Genomic DNA, 23,757 nt, shown 5'->3' on the forward strand with positions numbered 1-23,757 from the left:
CCTGGGCAGCCCCCCCCCCCCCCCCCCCCCGGACAGCTCCCCCGGGGCTTGCTCAGGGTTTCCTCGCCCGGCGTCGCCCGGGGCTCCATGTGCCCCCTGACCCGGCAGCGCCCTGGGCCTGGCAGTGTGCCCTCCCCCCACCCCCGCCTCCTGTGCCATGGCCGTGCCTGCGGAGCTCGAGCCTCTGGAAGCCTGGGACGTGGCCTCCACGCCCCCACGACACACCTGGTCACCAAGTCCTGGCCTTTTAACTGCGAAAAACTGACCCCGCCCCTTCGGCGTCTCCGCGGCCGTCGATGTGGACGCCGCCGCCCTGACCCGCTTCTGGTTGCGGCGCATGTTCTCCGGGGCGCCCAGGTCCTCCCGGGACGCGGCGAGTGTCCGCCTGGCGGGGCGGCGGAGGCATCCACACTGAGGGCCACTGCTCGCTGGTGGCCCCCCGTGTGCCCACCCCCCCCCCGTGTCCGGGGCCCTTATTTCGGGGCTGGCCCTTCACTCCGTTACACGGGCAAGGCCAGGAAGCCCCCCTCGGCCTTGAAGGTCAGCGCAGCGTCGCGGTGGGAAGCGTCCTTGCCGCCTGTCGCCGTCGAGCACGTCGTGCCCAGCTGAGCTCCTCTTGCTCTGTAGCCCTGACAGAAAAGCCCTCCCCTGCACTGCTGGCGCGGAGGCTCAGCCGGGTGTGTGACCCCAGCTGCTCTCCGAAGGCAGCAACTCCTCACCAAATGAATGGACTTTAGCAGAACCCCCCGCCCCCCCCAAGGTACAGAGCCGAAGTCAGCACGTCCTAGGCGAGGCTAACTACTGGTGAGGACTCCGGTGGCCGCTGGGCCGCCTCCTGCTTGGCGTGGGCACGGGCTGTGGCCAAAGGCTCCCAAGCATCTGCTGTGGGGTTTTCTTCCGTGATTCGCCTCGGGGGAGCGAGGCTGCACAGGAGAAGCTGCGGAGTGGAGCCCCAGTTTCAAATGACAGAGCTCCCAAAGCTGTAAGGTTCTGGAAGTAACCTGGTGCCCAGATGAGTGCCCAAGCCATGCGTGAGGCCTGTGTCACACAGAAGGGGACGGGGCAGGAGGGGAGGCCCGCTCGGGCATCATCCCTCCCAGGGCACGACGCGCAGCTGTACGCTGCTTGTTTGCCTGGCTCATCCTGGTACAAGTGGTGTCCGACCCGGCACAACAGGACTGTTGGTAAGAGGCTTGTATGACCTCTTTGCTATGTATATTAGTTTTTAAAAGATTATTTATTTATTTGAGACACAGAGGCAGAGACACAGGCCGAGGGAGAAGCAGGCTCCATGCAGGGAGCCCAGTGTAGGACTCCATCCCAGGACTCCAGGGTCATGAGCTGAAGGCAGATGCTCCACCGCTGAGCCCCCCCCCCCCCCCCCCCCCCCGGGCGTCCCTGCCACTTATGTTCTAGCGGGGTCTCTTGGAAACAGTGGTGCCGCTGGAAAGGAAGGGAAAGAAGAGAAGTTACAGAGAGTGAATTAAGGTGGAGAAACAGTTTTCCTTCCACAAGTTGAGGGGAAAAAATAGATAAGATGGAATTGGTAAGAGATGACTACATGTTCATGTTTAATTTTTTTTTTTTAATAAATGTACCGACATGTTTAGCCATTTTTAGGAGAAAGCCTAGATGAATTTTTGGACCATTGGAATTCTATATCTGTTAGTCACTTACATTGGTTCAGCATTTTGCACTTTAGCAGTGGCTCCTGTGGTGATTCTCCTGTGATCCTCGCAACAACCCCGGGATGTAGGCAAGTGGTCTGCTGGGACCTTCCTCTTACCGGGTTGGCACCAGCGAGGTGGTAGTGTGCCGTGGTGACATATGTCAGACTCTATGATTATGAATTTAATGTTCTTTCAGATGGTGAAGAGTACGTGATTTCTTGGCAATGGCCTTTTTATTTTTTGAAACCTCCTTTTTTGGGGAATGGAAGGTTTAGGGCTTTTCTTGGGCCCAGAGTGTGGGGGCAGAGCTGGGGGAACATTGAGGCCTACCAGGTGCCTGCTCTCCGGGCTCCTGGTTTCTTTCTGCCACCGGAGAGCCCAACCGGGGCCTCTGGGGCCTGCTCTCTCCATCCTAGGGCTCTGCTCTTTCCTCCTCATGCAGCCGGGTAACCCATGTGGGGAAAGGCCTGGTATTATTTGCTGGTGACCTGCAGCCTGGGCTCTGCTGCAGACTAACTGCGTAGCCCGGACAAGTCCTCGACTCGTGGGCTTCAGCTTTCACGTCTGTGAAAGGCAAGGGCTACAGGTACATGGACACCGAGGTCTCTTCTGGCTCTGAATTCTTAATTCTGTAAGCACTCCCCTGTGCTTGGCCAGATGTAGGGTGTTTCGCAGGTGCTTGCAAGGTCTTTGTTTCTGCTTTTTATGCAACAGGCTTTTTGATGGGCGCTTTTATTTGAACACCTATGGCAAAGGGGGTGTCGTTGCCCTGTTATTCGCAGTAGCATTTGTTCCTTTAAAATGGTACCGATGAGCCTAGACATCGTAAGTCTGTGATTCCTTCCTTGGCCTCCTCAAGGAGTCCTCTTTGCTGTGGCCTTCCTGTCCCTCTGCCATAGCACTTGTTACCCGTGGTAGGATTAGTTACGCGTCTGCCTTCCCTGCCAAACTGGTGAGTTCCCTGAGGGCTGGAATGGGGAAGAAGGTCTTAGTGTCTGGTGCAAAGGAGGAACTTAGCAAATGTTTCCTAGACATGACTGAATGAAAATAATACAATGAAGAGTAAATGCTGGGTTGGCGTACTCGCCTGAGTGTGTAAGTCTCAGTGCTACTTTTGACATCTGAGTTAGAGCTCTTAAATCCTAACTCTGGGTAACTAGGGGTGGTGGAAGGGGAGGAGGGTGGGGGGTGGGGGTGAATGGGTGACGGGCACTGAGGGGGGCACTTGACAGGATGAGCACTGGGTGTTATTCTGTATGTTGGTAAATTGAACACCAATAAAAAATAAATTTATTATATAAAAAAAAAATCCTTCCACCTTGACGCTTTTTTAGATGCTTTCAAGATATTAACTCTCTGATTGTGGATTCCCAACCACCACCTCTTTGTTATGTCTTCCCCTGTACCTACTCTCTTATCTAAAAACCCATTAAAAAAAAATATCTGGGACCATAAGATGTTTTTTTTCCCCTCAAGTCTTGTGAATCTATAGCACTTTCTAATATTACATTTAAAAAAATGTGGCAGGGATGAAACTTTGCAAATGACTCCTGCAGTTGTGGAAATTATCCTGGATTTAGAGCTTGAGAGAAGCTAAACTATGGTGGTATGTTGTCAAAGGAGAACTTACGCATAGGAAACCATGGAACTAGTTCGGTGGGTTTTTTTTTTTTTTCTTTTTTCTGACATCAGATATCAGATAACAGTGATGAAATGTGGGCTGTTAGAACATTTTATAGACCAGTGGAAGCTCAACCAGATTGAAAGAATGATAAAACTTCTACATGTTTGTTCTGGAAGTATGGTCTTGTATGCCAATTGGTAGGTAGGAATCAGTACCTAGATTCCTATCAGGAATCTCTGTAAAATAGTAGAATCAAAGTAGTGAGTTTTGGGGAGTACTTTTTAGGTTATTTTAGAGTTATGCCAGAAAAATACATGCTTTTTTCCCCCCTTTTGTGACAAATAATTACTTTTCAGACAGAAGCTAGATGAATAAAGGTGAGAGGATTAAAAGGAATGGTCTTCCTCATTGTCTTTCTGCAGTACTGGTAACTTTATTTTCTGTACTGAGTTTGTGTTTCTTATGGTTTTGGAGCTATGGGTGACCTATTAGATTATTGGGTCCTCTACATCTTGGTCAATTATATTTTTTTTGTTTTCATAAAGCAGAAGGTAGGACAGTTTTAAAAGTCAAATTATGATACTGGATTTAACATTAAGTTCTATTTATATACAAACCCATGTAAACATATACAGGAAAAATGTCCCACACTCTAACCCCAACCAACAAGCTGGAGCACTTAAAAAAAAATAGTATTCTTAAAAAAAAAATTATGAGGATAAACTTCTAATCTCTCCACTCCCTGCACCTTTTTGCAGTTTTACTTAATTGATCTCTACTCCCAAGAGTTATGTGTTCCCCTGACCAAGCCAGCCAGGTGCCCCTAACTTCCCCTTTACATGTATCAGAACGTGACTACTTAAGATCTTCACAAAACAAATTTAATAAATATAAACTTGTATTTTACAGTTTTATGGAAAGATATTTGTGGATGTGCAGCTTATGCATTTTGTGCACTTTAATGTGTTTAAAATCTTATGGGAATGAATGGATTAAATGACCCTGGACTTCGTTTGTGTACTTCTCTGCCAGCAACCCACTGAGTAACTGTGGAGAAGTTCTTTCACTCCTTGGGGCTCAGTTTACTCATCTGGAAAACAAAGGTGTTAAAATAGCAGTGATGTGACCTTGGTGGAAAGGTACGTTGGTTTGGGGAGCAGCTCTGCTTATTACCACTATGGTGTCCATGCCACTTGTGTTGGCTTTCGAGACAGATGGAATTGATTGGTGTGAATTCTGACTCTACCACTTATTGGGTGTATGAATTTGGAAACATTTATATTTTCTGGGTTTTCTTTTTATCTTCTGTATGGATGGTTCTATTTCCAGATTATAGTGCCATAAAACTGATTTTCCTGTCTTCTCTTAATCTTTTGTTTAAACAATGAAATTCAGATGTCTTAGGAGCAGGATCTTTTATATTGAAGACAGCAGAGGAGCTTGAGCAGTAGCATGGGGCTGTATTATTGAGAAAGTAGGTGCCATGATCCACGTGGGCTGCCCTAGGACAGCACCACTGAGTGGCTTATGCACATTTTCTCACATTTCTGGAGGCTGGACGTCCAAGATCAAGGTGCTAGCATGGTCTCTTTCTGGTGAAGGCTCCCTTCTTGGCTTGTTGCTGGCTGCCACGTAGTGAAGTGAGAGAGAACAGGGGAGAATGAGAGAGTAAGCAGACTGTCTGGTGTGTCTCTTCTTATGAGGGCACTGATTCATCATGGTGGCCCCACCCTTGTGACCTCCTCCAAATTGACTTCTCCCCCAAAGCTCTCAGCTCCAAATATCAGCACAGTGGGAGTTCAGCATGTGAATTTTGGGGCGGACACAATTCAGTCAATAGCAGTAGGAGAGCTATGAGCATAGGGGGCACAGGGGTGATGAGAGATGGCTGGGATGGGTTGTAGACATCTACCATTGTTACCTTCACTGGATGCAGTGCTGCCTGGCATAGCGGGAGTTCTGAGCCTTAGGGATTCCACAGAGTAACCTATTTCAGGAAAAGGTATGTTTCGTATTTGTTTATTTTGATGGATCAGTCTCTTCAGAGCTGCTACTGGGACATATTTTCACTAACATGTTTCATAACATATTTTTTTATGTTGATGTTACATTTGTTTTAAATATTTCAAGTAATTTGAAGAGACTTTTTCTCAAGATTCTGTAGGTGGAGTGAGCACATAATACTCATTGACCTAAGAACATGGTAGCACAGTGAGGGTATGAAAGTACATCCTTAGATGCAGTCTCTTGGTCCTGAATTACTAATGTGAGGATTTGTACTGGAACATACACGTACACCTGAATTTAAACCGTGGAAATGTAAAGGGCAGAGGGTTGGTGTTGTAGGATTAAGGAAGGTTAGTCATTTCTCAGATCTCTTAGCGGAATCTTAAAGTTAATACATTTTTCTTTAATGACTTGGAGTGTGTTTTTCTTTCCATTAGGTATTTGTATTCATATGACCTGTGGATATAGGATTACCTTTTGCATCCAATCATGTCTCGTGTAGGATTGACAAGGACAAAGCAGGGACTTAGCAGCTTTGTGACCATACGATGGTACCTATAAATTTAAATTTAAAGGAGCCTCTATTTTTAAATACAGTCTGAATGAATAAGCAAATTATTTTACAAATATATCAAAATATTCCAGTTTTCAATACATAAAAGGGAAACACCTATGTGTTTACAGGTTTTTTTTTGGTATCTATAAATGATAATTTATAGAGATAGATTCGATTCTGTGTTCTATACATATGCTTTTGGTGTCTCTCTGTAGGGGGATTCAAATGACAGAAATAAAAAACAAAGTTGGGGGGGGGGGGAAGGGTTAAGAGGCACAAACCCACAGCCAAAATGATACCAACACTGAGGAGAAATTTTTCAGCAATAGTAGGATTATAAAAACTAGACTCATAAAATTACAGTCATTGTTAAAACCATTCTTTCTGTGAAGTGTTCACTTAGTGGGCAGAGCGAGCAGCGGGAAGATGACTTTTCCTGTGACCCGTGTGGATTTTCTGGCTGGGGAATGAAGTGGCTTGGCACCCAGCTGGGCATGCCCTTCTCCAGCCGCGTCCCACCTGGGTGGGGCCGGTCCTGCTCTGTAGGCTTTTGGGAGCTGGGTTCCCATCAGCTTCCCAGGCTTCTAATGAGGGAACAGCAGACAGCGGGCTCCATGTACTTTAAAAAAGCTGCGTATGTATTTTAAGGGGGGAGATTTGAGGACCTTTCTGTTGTAGCAGTGGGTTTTGTGGGATGTGCTTGTTTGTTTTGGCTTTTGAAGAAAGTTTGCTTTTGTGAGTGTCAATATCCAGGGGCCTGAACATTTGGAAAATACTAATGTACAGAGTCCATGGAGCCTAGGTAAGTATGCTGCTTGGCAGGGGGTGCGTTCAGCTATATTTGATCCAAGTCCTATGTAAAGTACCTTTGTGTGCGTGCGTGTGGCCAGAGTTTAGCTTTGGCCTCCTTGTGTGCATTTTTCTAGGCAGATGTTGAATTTTGTCCAGTTATCTTTAACATAATTGCTTTTTCAGGCTTGACCTATGAGAATAATGGAGATAGTTGGTTTATGTGACATACTTGTCCTGTTGTTCACAGTCGATTTATTCAGGCGTACGATATACTGTGTGAAAGTGAATTGTTCCTAAAGCACAATGAGCACTGTGCAAGGTTAATAGTTTACAGTTACTCTTTAAACATGTTAAAGGGTGACAGATTTTAATTTAGAAACTGCTTCATTTTCAGCCTAACTCATTTGCTTAAAGGCACTTGTACTGTGGTTAGCACAGAGTTGAAGTCACATTTTTTAGCATCTGCAGACTTAGTGGCCATGAACAGCGATCGAGAATCGTATGTGTTTTGCAGTTGTCACACCCTCAGTAAATACTGTTTGAATAGGGATAGGTATTAACCTCTTTTTTTACTGAATAGGTCATCTGTTGTCACTTTGAAGAAATGAGACAACTCCCCATTATTGCCCAGCTTCTGACATCCAGGCTTAGAAAAAATTATCTTCCTGCTTTTTCTTGATATAATTTATTAATCTAACAACTTCCTTTAAAAAAAAGGACCTTGCTTTAGTGTTCCTTTCTAATGAAACAAGCAGTACCACTGTGACTGCCAGATGATCTCTGCAGGGTCTGTGATTGTCCACCCTGAGGGAATGCTGCTCTTAGACCACCGAAGCAGTTACCAGCTGGCATATTTGGGGGCAGGGAAGCACGTATGTACCTGTGAAGGAGAGGTTTTCCTTTTGGGGGCCCAGCAAAGAACCATCTCTTAAAGTGATGGGCCACTGGGTATGGGAATAAATACCTGTGCTGGTGACCCTGGTGCTGTGGACAGCCAGCCTCAGGCGCCCCGCCCCACCTCCACGTGCGTGCCCCTGCGTACCCTGTGATGCGCTGGTGACCTCTAGGGTAACATCCTACTGGATCACAAAGTTGGAAAGGGAAATATTAAGCCTTGACATCTGGGGTTCTTGAATTTTTGTTGGATCTTGAAGGTTGGATGCACATCCTGGCATGTTCTCCAGCAGGATTCTGTACCGAATCAGGTTTACAAATGTTGAATTTTGAGACTCTTCCCTCCAAAGAAAGAAATGTATTTAGCTAAAGCAAAAATTTGTCCTAGCCAGCCCCACCCAAGAAGTCTGTGTTTGAAGCTTTTACTAAGTAAAATAGTTTTTGAACTAAACTAAAGCTCAGAGTAGAAATACTTGGGGGGGGGGGAGGGGGAGGAGAGAAAGGCTTGAGGAGTTCCAAATGGCATGTCTCTAGTTCCATTGTAGTCACAGCTTTTCCCGCCTGGGGACAGTTGCTTTTCTCATGCAGCCTCGGAGGGTCCATATGCTAACAGTCTGCAGCACCTTCTGCCGACCAGCCAGACTAGTGTCAACATTTGGATCTGCTTGCCTCAGCTAGAAAAGTCCTCAGTTTAGTGTCTCCTATTTTAAGAACATGTGCTGTGCATGGGCATGGCTCTTTGGTAGGGCTGTAAATATTTAAAATGGAAGAAGAGCTAACGATCAACATTTTAAAAGTGAATTATAGTTTTCAACAAGGTTCAGATATTTATGCCTGTTGACTGCAGTGTTCCAAAGCTTACGGAGAAGAGGATTTGGAAGTGGGAGATCAGTGTAGGCTGCAGCTTGGTGGCCTTGTCATAGTGTGGTGAGTTGATTGATTTTGACAAGACTTTGTCTTATGACCTACTAAAATGCAGCGTCTGCAGCCTGTGCGTTTATCCTGTGCAGTTAACCTTGGTGGATTTGTTGTTAGCTTATTTGGAAAAAGCCTACTGAACTAAAGAATTTTAGCTAAAGAATTTAGAGTTTTATTCACGCAGAAATAATATTAGACTGGTGGTAGGTTACCAGTTGGTACCAAGTGAGTTTCCTGATGGGGCTGGGGAAGGATCCTATTGGAAGGTAGTTGTGGGATGAGCCTCAGGAAAAGCCCGCTCCCGGGTGCCTGTTAGGAGGAGGAGAGAGTGCTGGTGTTGGCTCTGCTCTGAGCCTGGCTGCAGATGTCATTGGAAGAAACTGCACATTAGGGTATTTTTCTCTTTTATGGAATGTTGTATGGTGCGGGCACAGATGTTTCCCAAGTACGAGGAACATCACAAAAGACATTTTATCGAGAAGCCGCCAGATGCATAACGCTGCACCAGAAACATGTAGTTACTCATCTGCAGAAAAGTGTTACCCTCTTAATGTGAGTTTAGGAGCAGAAGTGGGCAGGGAAGAGGTGTAGATAGGAGACATGACCTTGTGCTTGTCAGGCCAGTTTTGTTCGTGCTTTTCCCTGTAAATGCGGAGGATGCCGCTGACAGGTCGGGGATGTTTATGTGTGACTGGCTTAGAAGTTTAATAAGAATCTTCCCAATCTGTTTTATTTCCCTTTAAACAATTTTTTCGACACTTAAATCTGTTTCCAAGTTCTCTGTTTTTACTCCTCCAGGAGAGAATAGGAATAATTTTTTTGGCCTACCTGCACGTAAACCAGTGTTCCTTTTTTTTTTTTTTTTTTTTAAACCAGTGTTCCTGTTAGCCAAGATGCCTTCTTGTCTTAACCCTACACCATAGGGGAAGAGGCTAAAGATGAGCAAGGCTCATTCTCTGGAGCCATAGAAGCCTTCTCTGGAAAAGACTGTGCCTTGAGTCCTTTCACATGTAGGTACCAGACAGCAGCCACGTAGGTGGAAAGAATCATGCTCACAGGATCTTCCAAAGAAGAATCGATTTACTTAAAAGATGTCCAGTTGTTCTAAAAGCTTAGGTTTTGAGCTTTCCCTGCTGAGGAGAGCAGCCTGTGTAGGGTAAGGGGTGGATTCATCATGTAGGCTGACTTGGAGGCCACTCGAAGTGTCCACCTCTTTGAGATAGAAACGAGCTTAAACTTCATATGCCAGAAAATCAATTTTATTTCAAGCTCTCATAATGCTACTTTTGAGCTGCAATAAATTGGAAGGCTTTTGTACCCATATGGCTCATGAGGACAGAGCGAGGTGAAAGGGCGCTGTCGCTTATGGCAGTTGTGGCATTTGGATCATCTCCACGGAAGCAGACTCATGCGTGGGATATGTTCATGCAAAATACTGTCCTCTTAAGAAATCTTTTACATTCTTCAGTTTGTGCAAACTTCTCCCTGAAAAATTTGGCTCCCATATTTGTAGGTCTGTACCTCATCTACCTAGTGTCCTCTCAGCATTCCCTGTAATCGTTGCCCTTTCTCTTCTGTGTCCTTCCCTATTTTTTGTGCCTATAGATGCAAATATGTGTATGTGTATTCACGTATTTATAACTGGCGGCGCATACCTGGCTTTCAGGTAAGGTGTCGTACTTCAGGTGTGCTATCTGAATCTTGCTTTGTATACTTGACAGTGTAACTGGGAGATATTTCTGTAACTGGGATGGATACCTTCTTTTTATTTCTTTACAGTTGCGTGGGATTCAGCTGTATAATGTCACCTATCGATGGGCATTGATCGTTTGCTATTACGATGTCACAGCGAGTCACCCATACAGAATTATTTTACGTTACACGTGTGCAGGTGTATGTGTGGAATTCGTTCCTGCAAGCAGGATAACTGGTGAGAGTCGCACGTTTGGAATTCTGACAGCCGCTGACAAGTTGACTTTCGTGCCCGTTTTCTCTTCTGGAAGTAATTTAAGAATGCTCCTCTGTCCCCTTCGTCTTGTTCAGTGATTACATGATAAAGCTTTTGGATTTTTCCATTCTGAATCTTTAATTTTCGTTTCTTGTACTAGGCACGTGATGGAGACCTTTTCATACGTTTGTGTCCTTTGTATTCCTCTTAACTCTGTATTTCACTTTCTGCCTCTCGTTGGGGGCTAGTCAGCCTTAGCCATTTCAAAAATTGAAAGTTTTTTTTTTGTTGTTGTTGTTGTCGTTGAAGGAATTTATAACCAGGACTGTTTTATTTGGCTTTTTTATTCGAATCACTTAAATTTTGCTAGAGAGCAAATACATACCTAACAAACACAATTGAGAATGAAAATTAAGTGCTCTTTAAAAAGCATGATGCCTTTTTGTATTTCAAGAGTGTTTCACCAAGAGTTCCCGTGTGGCCCATTGTGTGGCTTCCTGAAGATAGGACGCTGGTGGCTTTGAAGAAAACCGTTGGCTTTTCAAACCAGTAGTCGTTTCTGAATCTAAATGACCCACATGTCTGAATTAGTGATGAGTGTTTGGAATCTATATTAAAGCTGGTCTTGCTACCTCTGCCCCTCACTGGGCTGAGAGCGGGGTTCTTTTCATCTCCATCGCTGTGTCTGCTACCTATGTGTCAAAGGCCTCGAGAAACCTTCCTTCCGAGAGAAGGGCCTAAATTATACGACCGACATCCCGAAAATAGGTGAGATTTATCAGGGGCCCGGTTAGAACATATTGCTTAGGACAGCAGATCAGCAAGTGGGTAGTGAGAGTCTGAGTTTTGCTTTTTTCTACAGATCACGAAGCGTCAGGCACCGTGCTAGGCGTCAGTCACGTGATAGCGACATTGTTTGGGACTGAGGGCAGTGTTGCGGAAGGCCTGGAGCCGGACCTTTGGGCTGAATCCTGGCTCTTACATGTGTTTATGTAGCTTTGTGTAAATCCTTTATCTTGTCTTTCCTCCTTCATCTATCACACGGGAATATTCTTAGTTCCTACTTCAAAGAGTCGTGAAGATTAAAGCAGTCGCCACATGCATAGTCTCTAGAACAATGCTCAGCAAATAGGTGATATCATCACTATCATTTCTGTTCTGTTACTATTTTATTTTTAGTGAACAAAGGGGCAGAGTCCCTTTTTTCCCCCTGAACTTCTATTTGATGACAGCAGCCCACCATTTATTAGAAGTTTACTGTGTGCTAGGCATGTTATGTATAGCATCTAATTTAATCCTTCAAGCACCCCAGTGAGTGTGTATTCTATCCCTGTTTTGCTTATGAGGAAAATGAACTTCAGCAAGGCTGGATAGCCTCCATGGTTATTACATGGCTAGTAGGAGACACAGCTGGAATTCTAATCCTGGTCTTTTTACGTTCTCAGACTTGATGTCCAAACCACTGTGTTATTTTATCCAAAGATTAGATAGCTTCGCACAGAAAGAATGGAGATCTAGCTCTGGCTGTTTAAAAGAAAAAAAAAATTGGGGCCCCGTCTGAGAGAAGGAATTCAATGCAGTTCGTCAATATTTCTGAGCACACCATGCATAATTGCTTAATGAGGAGCCAGCAGGGGTCGGGATGTCTCTGTCACTTCGATTAGTGTGTGCTGTTGGAGGGTCCGGTAGGACAAGGTTTGTGTGCATGTTGGAGATGAGAACGATAATCCAGTAAGTACTGGGATCCTTAATGACTTCTGCACATTCTAGGAAAAGGTGTCTGTTTTGGGGATGACCCTAGTTGCTTTAGAGAAGACTTCACGTTGCCCAGACCTTTCTTGATGTCTTTTTTTTTTTTTTTAATTTAATTCCAGTGTAGTTGCTGTACAGTGTTGTATTAGTTTCAGGCGTGCTGTATAGTGATTCAGCAATTCTGTACATCATCCCATGCTCGTCATCTTAATGAAAGCAGCAAGAACTTGGCTTTTAACAAATAAGATTCTTAGCACTTGTCTTAGGTGTTACTGGAATTGAACAGTATTGAAAATTATGTCCTGATTTTCATTGGATTGGGGGCCCTCCCAGTGTATGAAGAAACGGAGTCTTACACTTTGAGGAACTCTAAGATCTCATTCTTATTTACAGTTGTTAGGATGAAGAATTTATCATTTATCCTACCTCAGATATTAACTTTGATAGTAGGCTCTAAGAATTTGTACATCAGGGAAAAATGGGACGATTTGACAAGCACGGCTCTTAGGTATGAGGGCCATGACCCACCTGAGGTAGTTCCTGTGTGTTTCCAGTTTCTTAAGGCTCATCTATTTATTTTTAACCACTTTGTTTTTGTTTTATTTTATTAGTTATTTTTTTTAATGTGTCTATATTTTTTTTAGTTTTTATTTATTTATGATAGTCATACACACACACACACACACACAGAGAGAGAGAGAGAGAGAGAGAGAGAGAGAGAGAGAGAGAGGCAGAGACACAGAAAGAGGGAGAAGCAGGCTCCATGCACCGGGAGCCCGACGTGGGATTCGATCCCGGGTCTCCAGGATCGCGCCCTGGGCCAAAGGCAGGCGCCAAACCGCTGCGCCACCCAGGGATCCCTTTGTTTTTGTTTTAAAGTAAGCTCCATACCCAGCATGGAGCCCAACACAGGGCTCGAACTCATGACCCGGAGATCAAGACCTGAGCTGAAATCGAGTCAGGTACTTAACCCACTGAGCCACCCAGGCGACCCAGAGCTCCGTTTTCGGTGCTTGCCTTGGAATATGGGGAGGCTGAGAGCGTCTGCAGGACTGGAACCCCCGGCTCCACTGTGTCCCTTGTTCCTGGTGGGAACTGTGTTGTTGCGCATAATGCGAAGCTCAAGCATAGAGCCTGGCCTTGTGCGGCGTGCCGGCTCCGCTGTGTCCCCCGGTCCTCGGCCGGTCTCCCTTACCGGATACGACTGTGGGCATGGCATTTCCGGGGGTCAGGGGCACGGTGCTCGGAGGCAGAGCAGGGGCCTTTAGCGTGGGGCTCTCTCCACGGGGAGGGATCTTTCCGGAAGCCCCCCAGGAGGCGTGTTGTGCGTGTCATCTTGGCAGGGGAAGGGAACCAGCGTGGCCTTCGATGAGTAGATCGCTGCCTTGTGGGCCGGCCTGGAGCCCACCTCCCTGGCCTGTGTGTGGAGGAGAGAAAAGCCCAGCAAAACTGGAGTTCTGTGAAGAGAGAAAGGTGGAGGAAATGGTGCTCTGAGTGTAACCCGACCCTGCCCAGGTTTGGGCTAGCCCAGGGCGATGGTTCTATCTTTTGTGTATGTGGGTTTAATTTAAGCCAGATGCTAGCTTGTATCTTTACAGAAAGAGTTCTGACTCTCTCATAGATTCTTTATCCCTTAAAAACACAAGTCATAGGGTGTGTTATTAAGGTAACTGGGGTGGGCAGCATTGGGTCGTTTGAAAACATCCCTTGTTCATCCTCAGCATATAGAGAACTCAGACTAACAGATTGTCTCTGTGGGATGTAGCTGCACGTATTTGAATATGGAATATGGGACCTTCTAAGGCTTGAGAAAAGTAAACCTACAAGGGACAGAGGAATCACATGCCCTCGGCCTGCTTTGTTGCTCCTTCCTCTCCAGACATTCTTCTTCCCTTTTTCTTCCCTTTCATCGTCCTCCTTTCCCCATCCTCACCTTTTTCTTGCCGTATGTATTATTTGAGAAGCACAGCTCTTACTCTTTCCTGAGTAGAGTTAGGTGGCTGCTGAATCATTCTTACATTGGGGTTACTGTTTTTGTTTTTCTCTCACATTCGATGCTTCCAGGGAACATGGTTGGGTATTTAAGGACCTTGTCTTGGGCCGTAGCTGTTGGAGGAGCTGGACATAAGCAAGTGATTGTGGGTATCAGAAAGTTGCCCTGTATGCCCCGTGGCTGAGTCACAGTAGATGAAAACCGGTTTTGTCAGACCCAGAAAGTGGCAGAATTGAAGCTGTCCCCACATTGCCCGTGTCACAGAGGTCTGTTTGTAGCACAACTAAATGTCTTCCTCTAAGTTCACAGGAAAGCCTTTTGGTTCCCTTACCATCACTTGGGAGGTTAGAAATCCTACTTTTCCATTTGCAAATCTGTGCTCCGCTGTCTGATGGACCGAGCTTTGTTGGTAGAAATCCAAGGCCTCCTGTTGGAGGTCTGATCTCAGCCCAGGGTGAGAGCCATCCACTGGCCACAGCACCTCCCTCGTCCCTGTACGGGCATCTTATTAGCAGCGAGAGCTCGCAGAGTGGCTCTGGTCTCTCGAGGTTTTAAGGAAACGTCTGGACCCAATAATTAGGAACCCCCTGCTTGAAGCTCTCTGTAGGAGTGTCTAGAGTAGTGTGTCTGCTTGGCCTCGCTTGTTGTGGCTCTGATGAGGGCACCCGTTGGGTGGCAGGTTTTGGGCTAGCACTAGAGATAGTGCCTGGGAACGGACCTCACATTTTAAAGGTAAGACAAAGGGCGACCCCGGTGGCTCAGCGGTTTAGCTCCGCCTTCAGCCCAGGGCCTTATCCCAGAGTCCCGGGATCGAGTCCCACATCAGGCTCCCTGCATGGAGCCTGCTTCTCCCTCTGCCTGGGTCTCTGCCCCTCTCTGTGTCTTTCATGAGTGGATAAATGAAATCGTTAAAAAAAATAAAAATAAAGGTAAGACAAAAAGAATGGTTTTGTGTAACACACTCCTTACCTAACCAGGGCTGACCCTCTGTTGATGGTTTTCCGCTCGGTCGCGTGGTAAGTGATGCGTGCTTTTTCTCATGGAGCCCTTACAGTAATGAACGGCGCTGCCGACCCAGATGGAGAATGCCAACGTGATAATTGTGTCAGAGCCACACGCTTGTGTAATGGGCTGGCTGTGCACAGCAGTATTCTTTCTGGTTGCTGATAAGCAGAAGGGTCTTAGTATGTTATATGTCACATAACCATACTAGTGATGGATTTTAGGTGTTTGTAATTGTATTTATAATATATAATTAGTGGAATGAGCATTTGGGAAATCACAGTTCTGCGTTTGGCTTCCCTAGTCCAGCTTTGTGATCTTGGGCAAACCTCCTGTGTTTCTGAGCCTCCGTTTCCTTGTTGATAAGATAAAATTGAGTGTATCAGACTAGGCAGTTTCACAGCACTCTGCGTGGTACCCCTACCTGCCAGTCTAGGTGCTGGGAACAGAGCAGTGAAGAGAAGAAAGATCCCAGCCCTGATGGGGCTTTCATGGGGGCGGGAGGGGGGCTTGCATTCCACTGCAGGAGTTGCCATTTTAGTGGGTGATGGACTTTAAAGGCTTATCCACATTTGAAACTCTTGAGAGTCACAGGCATGATAATTATGGTGAATGGATGTGCTTATAATCATGTTTTCTTGATGGTGGTAATTTGTTCAAGAAACCATTATGTCAACAAAGAAGGTAGTGTTTAGGTTTGAGCTTTTGTTGATCTCTTGAAACTATTTTAAGAATGTACTTATTTACGTAGAATTATACCCACCCTTATTTTTGAGTATTTACAAAATACATTTTTTTAATACAATTCCCCAGTTCTGTTTATCTTTTTTTTTTCTTTTAATTTTTATTTAAAGTTTAGTTCACATACAGTGCAGTATTGGTTTCAGGAGTAGAATTGAGTGATTCAGCAGCAGCGTACAACACCTAGCGCTCTTCACAGCAAGTGCGGTCCTTGATACCCTTCACCCCGGTAGCCCATTCCCCACCCACCTCCCTCCTGCTTTTTTATCATGTAACGTGTGTTTGGATGGATGATCCTGATCGGCTCTGAGGTTCTTCAACTTAAAAGTGTGAATACAGTAGTGATTGAGGAAGACTACTTTATGAGGCTTCTCTCTCTTTTTTTTTTTTTTTTTAAGATTTTATGTATTTATCCATGAGAGACAGAGAGAGAGGCAGAGACACAGGCAGAGGGAGAAGCAGGCTCCATGCAGGGAGCCCGACGCGGGACTCGATCCCGGGACCCCTGGATCACGGCCTGGGCTGAAGGCCTAGGCTCAACCACTGAGCCCCCCCGGGTGCCCCTCGTGGAGGCTTGTTAATGGTGTGGTCATCTGTGCTCTTTCTGTGTTAGCACCTTGTCTCTACTTTCTGTTCACCAGCTCAGCTGTGATTATGGAGCCAATAATAACATTCAAATATGATTTCCTTTGTGATGGTTACTCATCTATAAATTTCTTATTACAGGGGGTGGGGGGGCAACCCTAATTATGGTAAATCACAGGATAGAATCCTCTTCTATCATCATTTTCATAAACTGGCATGGATTTTCCTTGAGGACTACGCCAAGAGCCCTGGTTGGTCAGTTATTGCAAACAGTGCAGTTATGAGATACAGGGGTGTGTGGGCCTCCATCAGGAGCCTTGGACAAATCACCTAACTTTTACCCTTTGCTTATTACATATAAAATGAGGATAATACCTTCCCTGTAGGATGTTTTCAAGAGCAGAAATTATGAATGTTGTCTGATTCCACAGTAGCTGTCCAGTAAGTGACAGCTCTTATGATTAAAATGCAAACATTAATGCTTCTAACATAGTGGAAAGTTTAGTTTAATATTTCATTGCTTTTTTAAATTTATTTTTACTTTTATTTTTAAATTTTTTTAAATTTTTATTTCATTTTATTATTATTTTTTAAGTTTCATATTTCATTGCTTCTAAAATATTTTGACCAAAAATGAACATTACTTGCTTGGTCTCCAGGTTATTTCTTACAGCCAAAGTAATTAGAAAGTTACCAGTTATCTTGATTAGCTTGAACAAGAGTGGGACATTTTTATTTCAGTTTTTACCAGGGCATTGACTCAACTCTTAAAATGTAATTATTAAGGAGTATATACTAAAAATCAACCTTGGTCGTTTCATGATTAATGTAAATAATATTCTCTACTTACGTGGTACATGGAAAATGGCACCTTTAAAGAAGGAAACTGGGTGACAAGCATTAAGGAGGGCACATGATGAGATGAGCACCGGGTGTTATGCTACCTGTTGGCAAATTGAATTTAAATAAAATCTTAAAAAATAAAAGAAGGAAAAAGACCTTCTGTGCAATATGGGGCCAGTTCAAGAACTGAGGTAAAGGTCTTATTGGGAGACATGACTTTAAATTTTAAATACCTACTAGTGATAGAGCCACTGGAGAAAACAGAATGGAAGTTCCACAGAAAATTTAAATTAATTCCTTTTCTGGATATTTATCAGAAGAAAATGAAAGCACACTAACTCAGAGGTGTATGCATTCCATGTTCACTGTAGCATTGCTTACAGCAGCCAATGCGTGGAAACAACCTAAGTTTTCATTGATGGGTGATGGATAAGGAATTTGTGACACACACACATATTTGTTCATAAACAAGAATGAATTCTTGCCATTTGTAATGGCCTGGGTGGATCTGGAGAGCGTCACGCTAAGTGAAATGTCGGAGAAAGATACCTTAACATCTCTTACGTGTGGAACTTAAAACCAACCTGATAAAGAGGACAGCTGGTGGTTCTCAGATGTAGAAGTGGAAGAAAAGGGTGAATTTTACTTTACTTTTTTTTTTTTTTAGTTTAAATAAATTGAGGGGAAAAAATAACTTAGGTTTATGAATAGTAACTTCATTCTATTTACCTGAGCTTTCATTTCAGATCTTTGGAGAAGAAAGCTCCTTAATGTCAGCTTTTTTTTTTTTTTTTTTAATATTTTATTTATTCATGAGAGACAGAGAGAGAGAGAGGCAGAGGGAGAAGCAGGCTCCATGCCGGGAGCCCGATGCGGGACTCGATCCTGGGTCTCCAGGATCACGCCCTGGGCTGAAGGCAGCGCTAAACGTTTGAGCCACCTGGGCTGCCCCTTAATGTCAGCTTTATAGTGACTTAACAAATCATGCGTCTCGTCGTCCTAGATGAAGGTGATGCCTTAATATTTTTCATGTACTCTAGTTTATATCGAATTAATATTTTCTCCAAAAACTACCTGAAGACACAGTATAGTTCCATAGTGTGCAAGATCAGCGGTGTTTGCTCTTCAGGAATGTTGGGGATAACCTTTCTCATGGCAGAACAGCCTGGAAGCTCTGTGGCCACGCTGCTGGGACTGTGGGTTCACTTCCCAGTTTGCCCGACACGGTGCTAGAGGCCGACATGGCCACGGAGAGATGTGTCCCTACGGGCCGTGCCTCACGTGGTGGGGACTAGTCTGCGGCCGCCGGGTGGGTGGAACCGGGGAGGCCGAGGCCCGGTGGGTGGGCCGGGGTCAGTGCCCGGTCCCCTGGCCCCTCTGCCCGGGAGCCCAGGCCCGGGGTCCTCCCTCCTCCCCTCCTGCTCTCCTGCGCTTTCCTCGGCGCTCCGCCTTCCCTGCCGGGCCCGGGGATGCTGGGCGCGGGGAAGGCCCTTCGGACCCTCTGGTCTCCAACTACGCTGTCCCTCTTGGTGGCATCCGGATCTTTGGTGCCTTGAGCCGTCACCCAGGATGCGGGCCCCGGATCCACCACGTCCCCCGTGTCTGCTCGAGGCCGTGCGACAGGAGGTCGGCTCCACAGATGGGTCAGAGCAGTGAATTCAAAACCGGTTGCGTCTGAGCCTCTTTTCCTTGGGTTCCCTGTTCTGGCGGCGGGTCTCCCATGGCCCCAGCTTCCTCGACTTCCCCCCCTTCAACTTGCTGCCACCAGCGTGTGACCCCCCCCCCCTTGTCGTGTGGGCATTTGGGACAGGCTCCCCCCATCCTGCACCTTGCGGCCGGGCCGGGCCGTCTACACCACGGGCCTGATGGCGTTACACCTTGGAAGACGCCGTGTGACTCCTCGTTTCTGTCACCCTCGAGGCCTTCCTCGGCGTGATCCAGAGGCACGTGTACGTCCTGGCTTGCCTGCTGCCCGCGCCTGTCCTCTCTGCCTCGCCACTGCGAGCCCTGTCTCCACCGCCACGGCGTGTGCAGTGCGTGGGTTCCTGTGGCGGACGCTGTCCTGTTGGCCACTGCCTGTGCTGGGCCGCGCCCGGACGCTGACTCCCTTGCCTGGGAGAAGGCCCGTCACTTGCCAGCGGCTCAGGGGCCCCCCGTGCTCTCGACTTAACCTGCCCGCCGCCTTTCCCCTGTCAGCTTCTCGAAGGCAGGCAGTCCTTCCTTGTTCATGTGCCCGGCACATGCAGTGTAGGCAGGCCGGCTGAACGTCCTCACCCTCCCGCATCAGAAGCAAGTAACCTTTTTTTTTTTTTTTTTAAGATTTTATTTGTGAGAGAGAGTGTGGGTGTGAGCACGGGGAGGAGCAGAGGGAGAGGGCCAAGCAGACCCTGTGCCCAGTGCAGACCCTGATGTGGGGCTCGATCTCATGATCCTGAGATTGTGACCTGAGCTGAAATCTGGAGGCCGACGCTTAAGTGATTGAGCCACCCAGGGGCCCCACGACTAACATTTTTAAAACTATTTCTTATTATTGAGATCTCACACCTTTAAAGCTCACAGTTGAGTGATTCTCAGTGTGTTCACAGGGCTGTACAGCCATTACCACGGCCTAGTTCCAGAATATTCCATCACCCCCAAAGGAGACCCTGTACCTACTAGCAGTTGCTCCCTGTTCTCTCCGTCTTCCAGTCCTTTGCAACCACTAACCTACTTTGTGGGGATTTGCTTATTCTGGAAATTTCATGTAAGTGGAATCATACCACATGTGGCCTTTTGTATTTTTTTCACTTAGAATAATGTTTTCAGGGCCTGTGTGTGACCCCGTATGTCGTACCTCAGTGCTCGTACGACGTGACGTTCTGTTGTATGGACTCGCCTGTGTCGTCCGTTCATGGTTGGCAGGCATGTGGGTCCTTCCTAGTTCTTGACTATTATGAAGCAGGCTGTCAGGAACATTCATTTACAAGTTTTCCTGGGAACCTGGGTTTTCATTTCTCGTGGGTGCATATCTAGGGGTGAGTTGCTAGGTCACATGGGTGACTGTAACTTTTTTGAGAAACTTTCCCAAAGTGGCTGCACCATTTTACATTCTCACTGTCAAGGTCGAGAGCTCTAAGCTTTCCCAACCCGGTTCGGGTTTGTGTCTTACTAAAGACTGATGACGATGAGCATGGTTTCCAGGGCTTATTGGCCATTTGTATATTTTCCGTGGAGAAACGTGTACTCAAAATTCTTTTCCCATTAAGAATCTTCTGTTTTTTTTTTTTTTTTTTTGACAAGTTATAGGAGTTCTTTGCAATAATCAGGTTACTAGACTCTTACCAGATACATGATTTGCAAAAGATGGTGAAGAATATTTTAAGAAACAGGTTCACTACTGATGCGTGCTGCAGCATGGATGACCCTCGAAAGCACTGCGCTCTGTGAAAACGCCACGTTGTGTAATTCCATCTATTTGAAATGTCTAGAAGAGGCAGATCCATGAGGATTGAAAGTAATTACCAGGAGCTGGGAGGAGGGGCTAATGGACAGTAACTATTAATAGATTACAAAGTTCCTTTTGGGGGTGATGAGAATGTTCTAGAATTAGAGAGTGGTGGTGATTGTACAACCCTTTTGAATAGACTTAAGATGATTAACTAGAATTTAAATGGGTGATTTTTATTATGTGTGAATTATATCTTGATAAATCTTTAAAAAAGAACAAGCGTTATTTTGTTTTTTGAACTATTGAGGTTTGTACCACTTTGGAAGATAGCTGGAGAGTTTGCTACTGGCCAGGACGCCAGCCTTTTATCTATGGCAAGAGAGGGGAGCGTGTACTGTCTCTGCTGTTCCTTTTTTTTTTTTTTTTCCTCACACTGTCCCTGGGGGAGTTATACTTGAACAAGTCCCTCTTTGCTTATGTGAACTTGAGACACCATTTACTTTCAGATTTATTTATTTTTAAAGATTCATTTATTTTAGAGAGAGCATGTGAGCGGGGGCCGGGGTCAGAGGGAGAGAATTCGCAAGGAGACTCTCCACTGAGTGCAGAGCCCTCTGTAGGGCTCGGTCCCAGGACCTGAGCCCAGATCGAGTCAGCTGCTCGCCTGACCGAGCCGCCAGGTGCCTCTACTTACAGGTTAAACTTCAATTTTGTTTGCATGATAGGATCAATTATTAGATGCATCTTTCCCCACCCCAATGTCTTCATTTGGTTCCAGTTAGGGGCCCCGAGGTGCTTATCCTATAACCACATCTACAAGGTAAACCATGTTTGAGGTCGCGTGGGATGGAGGGTTAGATTTTTGGTTATAGTTTGAGTACTTTTTTCAGAAGACTGACTGCTGCACTGAAACAATGCTGGTATGTTAGGGGATTTAAATTGGGGGAAAAAACACCTTTTTCCCCTGCGTCTGATTTTCTCACTAGTGAACGCTCCACAGTTAAAGTTCATCTTTATAATACCTGATGTTTTTTTTTTGTCACATTTTTGTAGATTTTGATCTCACTATGTGAAATTGCAGCAACATCCGCCTCCATGACTTTCTAACATTATCAGTAAACATTTTGTGCAATAGAACACAGGACACCAAGTAGGGAGAGAAGTATTTTTCCTTTAAAAAAAAAAGTTTTCTGGGTGTATTATTCATAGCTCAATGAAAATAGTCCCTCTAAGCTGTTCACAGTTTTAAGCTCTGCTGGTACAGAATCCGTCAATTCTATTGTGATGCAACCTCTGGTTCTCCGATTCTGATGGAGAATTCCGGAGGCAGCGGCTCCATCTCAGCCATCCTGTGCCCATGAAGGTTTCCCCTTGCGCCCGGCGTGTCTCCGCCTCCCCTCCTGCCCGTCCTCACCCGTTCTCACCTCCCAGCTAACACGGAGCGCGCTCGTAAGGTAACGTGTGTGATTTCTGTTCCATTTCCAGTGGAAGCTGTAGCCATGACCACCGAGGTAGGCCCTGCAGCTGAGGTGAAGCAGGAGCCCGAGAAAGTGGGCGCCGCCGCCATGGAGAGGCCTAAGGAGGCAGCAGAGAACTGGCAGAATCCACCCTCGGAGCCCGAGGAGCCTGGGCCGCCGGCCCCGCCTGCAGCTGACAGCCCGGGTCGCCCCCGTCAGAAGAGGGAGGGGGAGCCGTCGGAGAGCAGGGGACTTGCGCGCTTCCTGCCGCCCTGGCTGAAGAAGCAGAAGTCCTATACATTGGTGGTGGCTGGGGACAAGGAGCCGAAGGAGCCCCCGCGGGCTGTCGTGGAGCAGGTGGCAGGTCGAGAGGAATCTCCTCCAGAAGGGGAGAGGCCGCCCCAGGCCGAAGCCCAGGAGCACGCTGGGAGCAGACAGCAGGAGGTGACAGCCGGGGTCAAGGACGAGAAGCCTGAGAAGCCCGGGGCCAGCCCCGAGGCCCAGGTGTGTCTGAGACTGAACCTGGGGGCGTCAACCGCATGGTAACCCAGGGGAGCTGTGCTGGAGTGGCTTCGGCTTCGCCTGCCGTGTCTGCGGCGTGGGGCCCACAGTGGTGTGCTACGGCCTTCTCCTTACTACTACATTTTTATTTTACTTTTTTTTAAAAAAGATTTTATTTATTCATGAGAGACAGAGAGAGAGGCAGGGACACAAAAAGGCAGAGACACAGGCCGAGGGAGCAGCAGGTTCCATGCAGGGAGCCCGATGCGGGACTCGATCCCAGGACCCTGGGGTCACGCCCTGAGCCAAAGGCAGTCGGTCCACCGCTGAATGACTCCCCCCAGCCCGCCCGCATCCCTCGTTACTTTTCTTTAAACCTTGCCAAAATAATAAGGCCAAAAAATGGACTCTATGTGCAAGCCACAGAAAACATTCACATCCCTTCCTTTTAAGGTTTGATAGATACTCTGCGGATCCTTCCTCCCCTCTCTAAATAGTGTGGATTGTTCTACCTCTGACTCGATGTATGTAAGCGTTCAGTGAGTCGGAAGAAGGAGATTTGTATGTGCAAACATTTTGGTTACTTCAGCCTAGGTTTTACCATGGCATGAAATTATAATTGGAAATTTTATTATTTGAAATGATAGTTAAATTTTAGTGGCCAGGATGTATTTTCTTTGACTCATTCAATGCTGAAGTTACCAAATTGGCAAATGAAGAGGTGGGAGGCGGATTTGGGGAAGGCAGATAACGGGGAACATTCTTGCCAGCAAAGCTTTGAAGTCTTTAGGAGTCAGGCCAACAATTTTTTTTTAATATTTTATTTATCTATTCATGAGAGACAGAGAGAGAGAGGCAGAGACACAGGCAGAGGGAGGAGCAGGCTACATGCAGGGATCCCGACGTGGGACCCGATCCCAGGACTCCAGGGCTACACCCTGGGCCAAAGGCAGATGCTTAACCGCTGAGCCACCCAGGGATCCCGGGGCCGACAAGGTTTCTGACAATCCCAGTTCTTACTACAGATTTCCCTTTGAACGCTTGGTC

At 46.3% G+C, this 23,757-nt stretch overlaps 1 protein-coding gene across 27 annotated transcripts in view; it reads left to right on the top strand.

Moving 5' to 3' along the window:
* The window catches only part of EPB41L2 (erythrocyte membrane protein band 4.1 like 2), a 194,893-nt gene that overhangs the window by 67,484 nt on the left and 103,652 nt on the right, over positions 1 to 23,757 (top strand). For 25 of the 27 annotated variants that reach the window (XR_012002662.1, XR_012002666.1, XM_072764362.1 and 22 more), the window contains one exon: positions 22,238 to 22,713. Coding sequence is in view for 25 of the 27 variants with exons in the window: in XM_072764362.1 (XP_072620463.1) it covers positions 22,252 to 22,713 (462 nt within the window). In the remaining 2 variants the exon portion in view is untranslated. Of the gene's footprint in view, positions 1 to 10,246; positions 10,392 to 22,237; positions 22,714 to 23,757 lie in introns of those variants that run through there. The other 2 variants (XM_072764382.1, XM_072764267.1) reach the window with 1 other exon arrangement.

The sequence above is a fragment of the Vulpes vulpes genome, chromosome 1, assembly GCF_048418805.1.
Source record: "Vulpes vulpes isolate BD-2025 chromosome 1, VulVul3, whole genome shotgun sequence".
NCBI classification, from domain to species: domain Eukaryota; kingdom Metazoa; phylum Chordata; class Mammalia; order Carnivora; family Canidae; genus Vulpes; species Vulpes vulpes.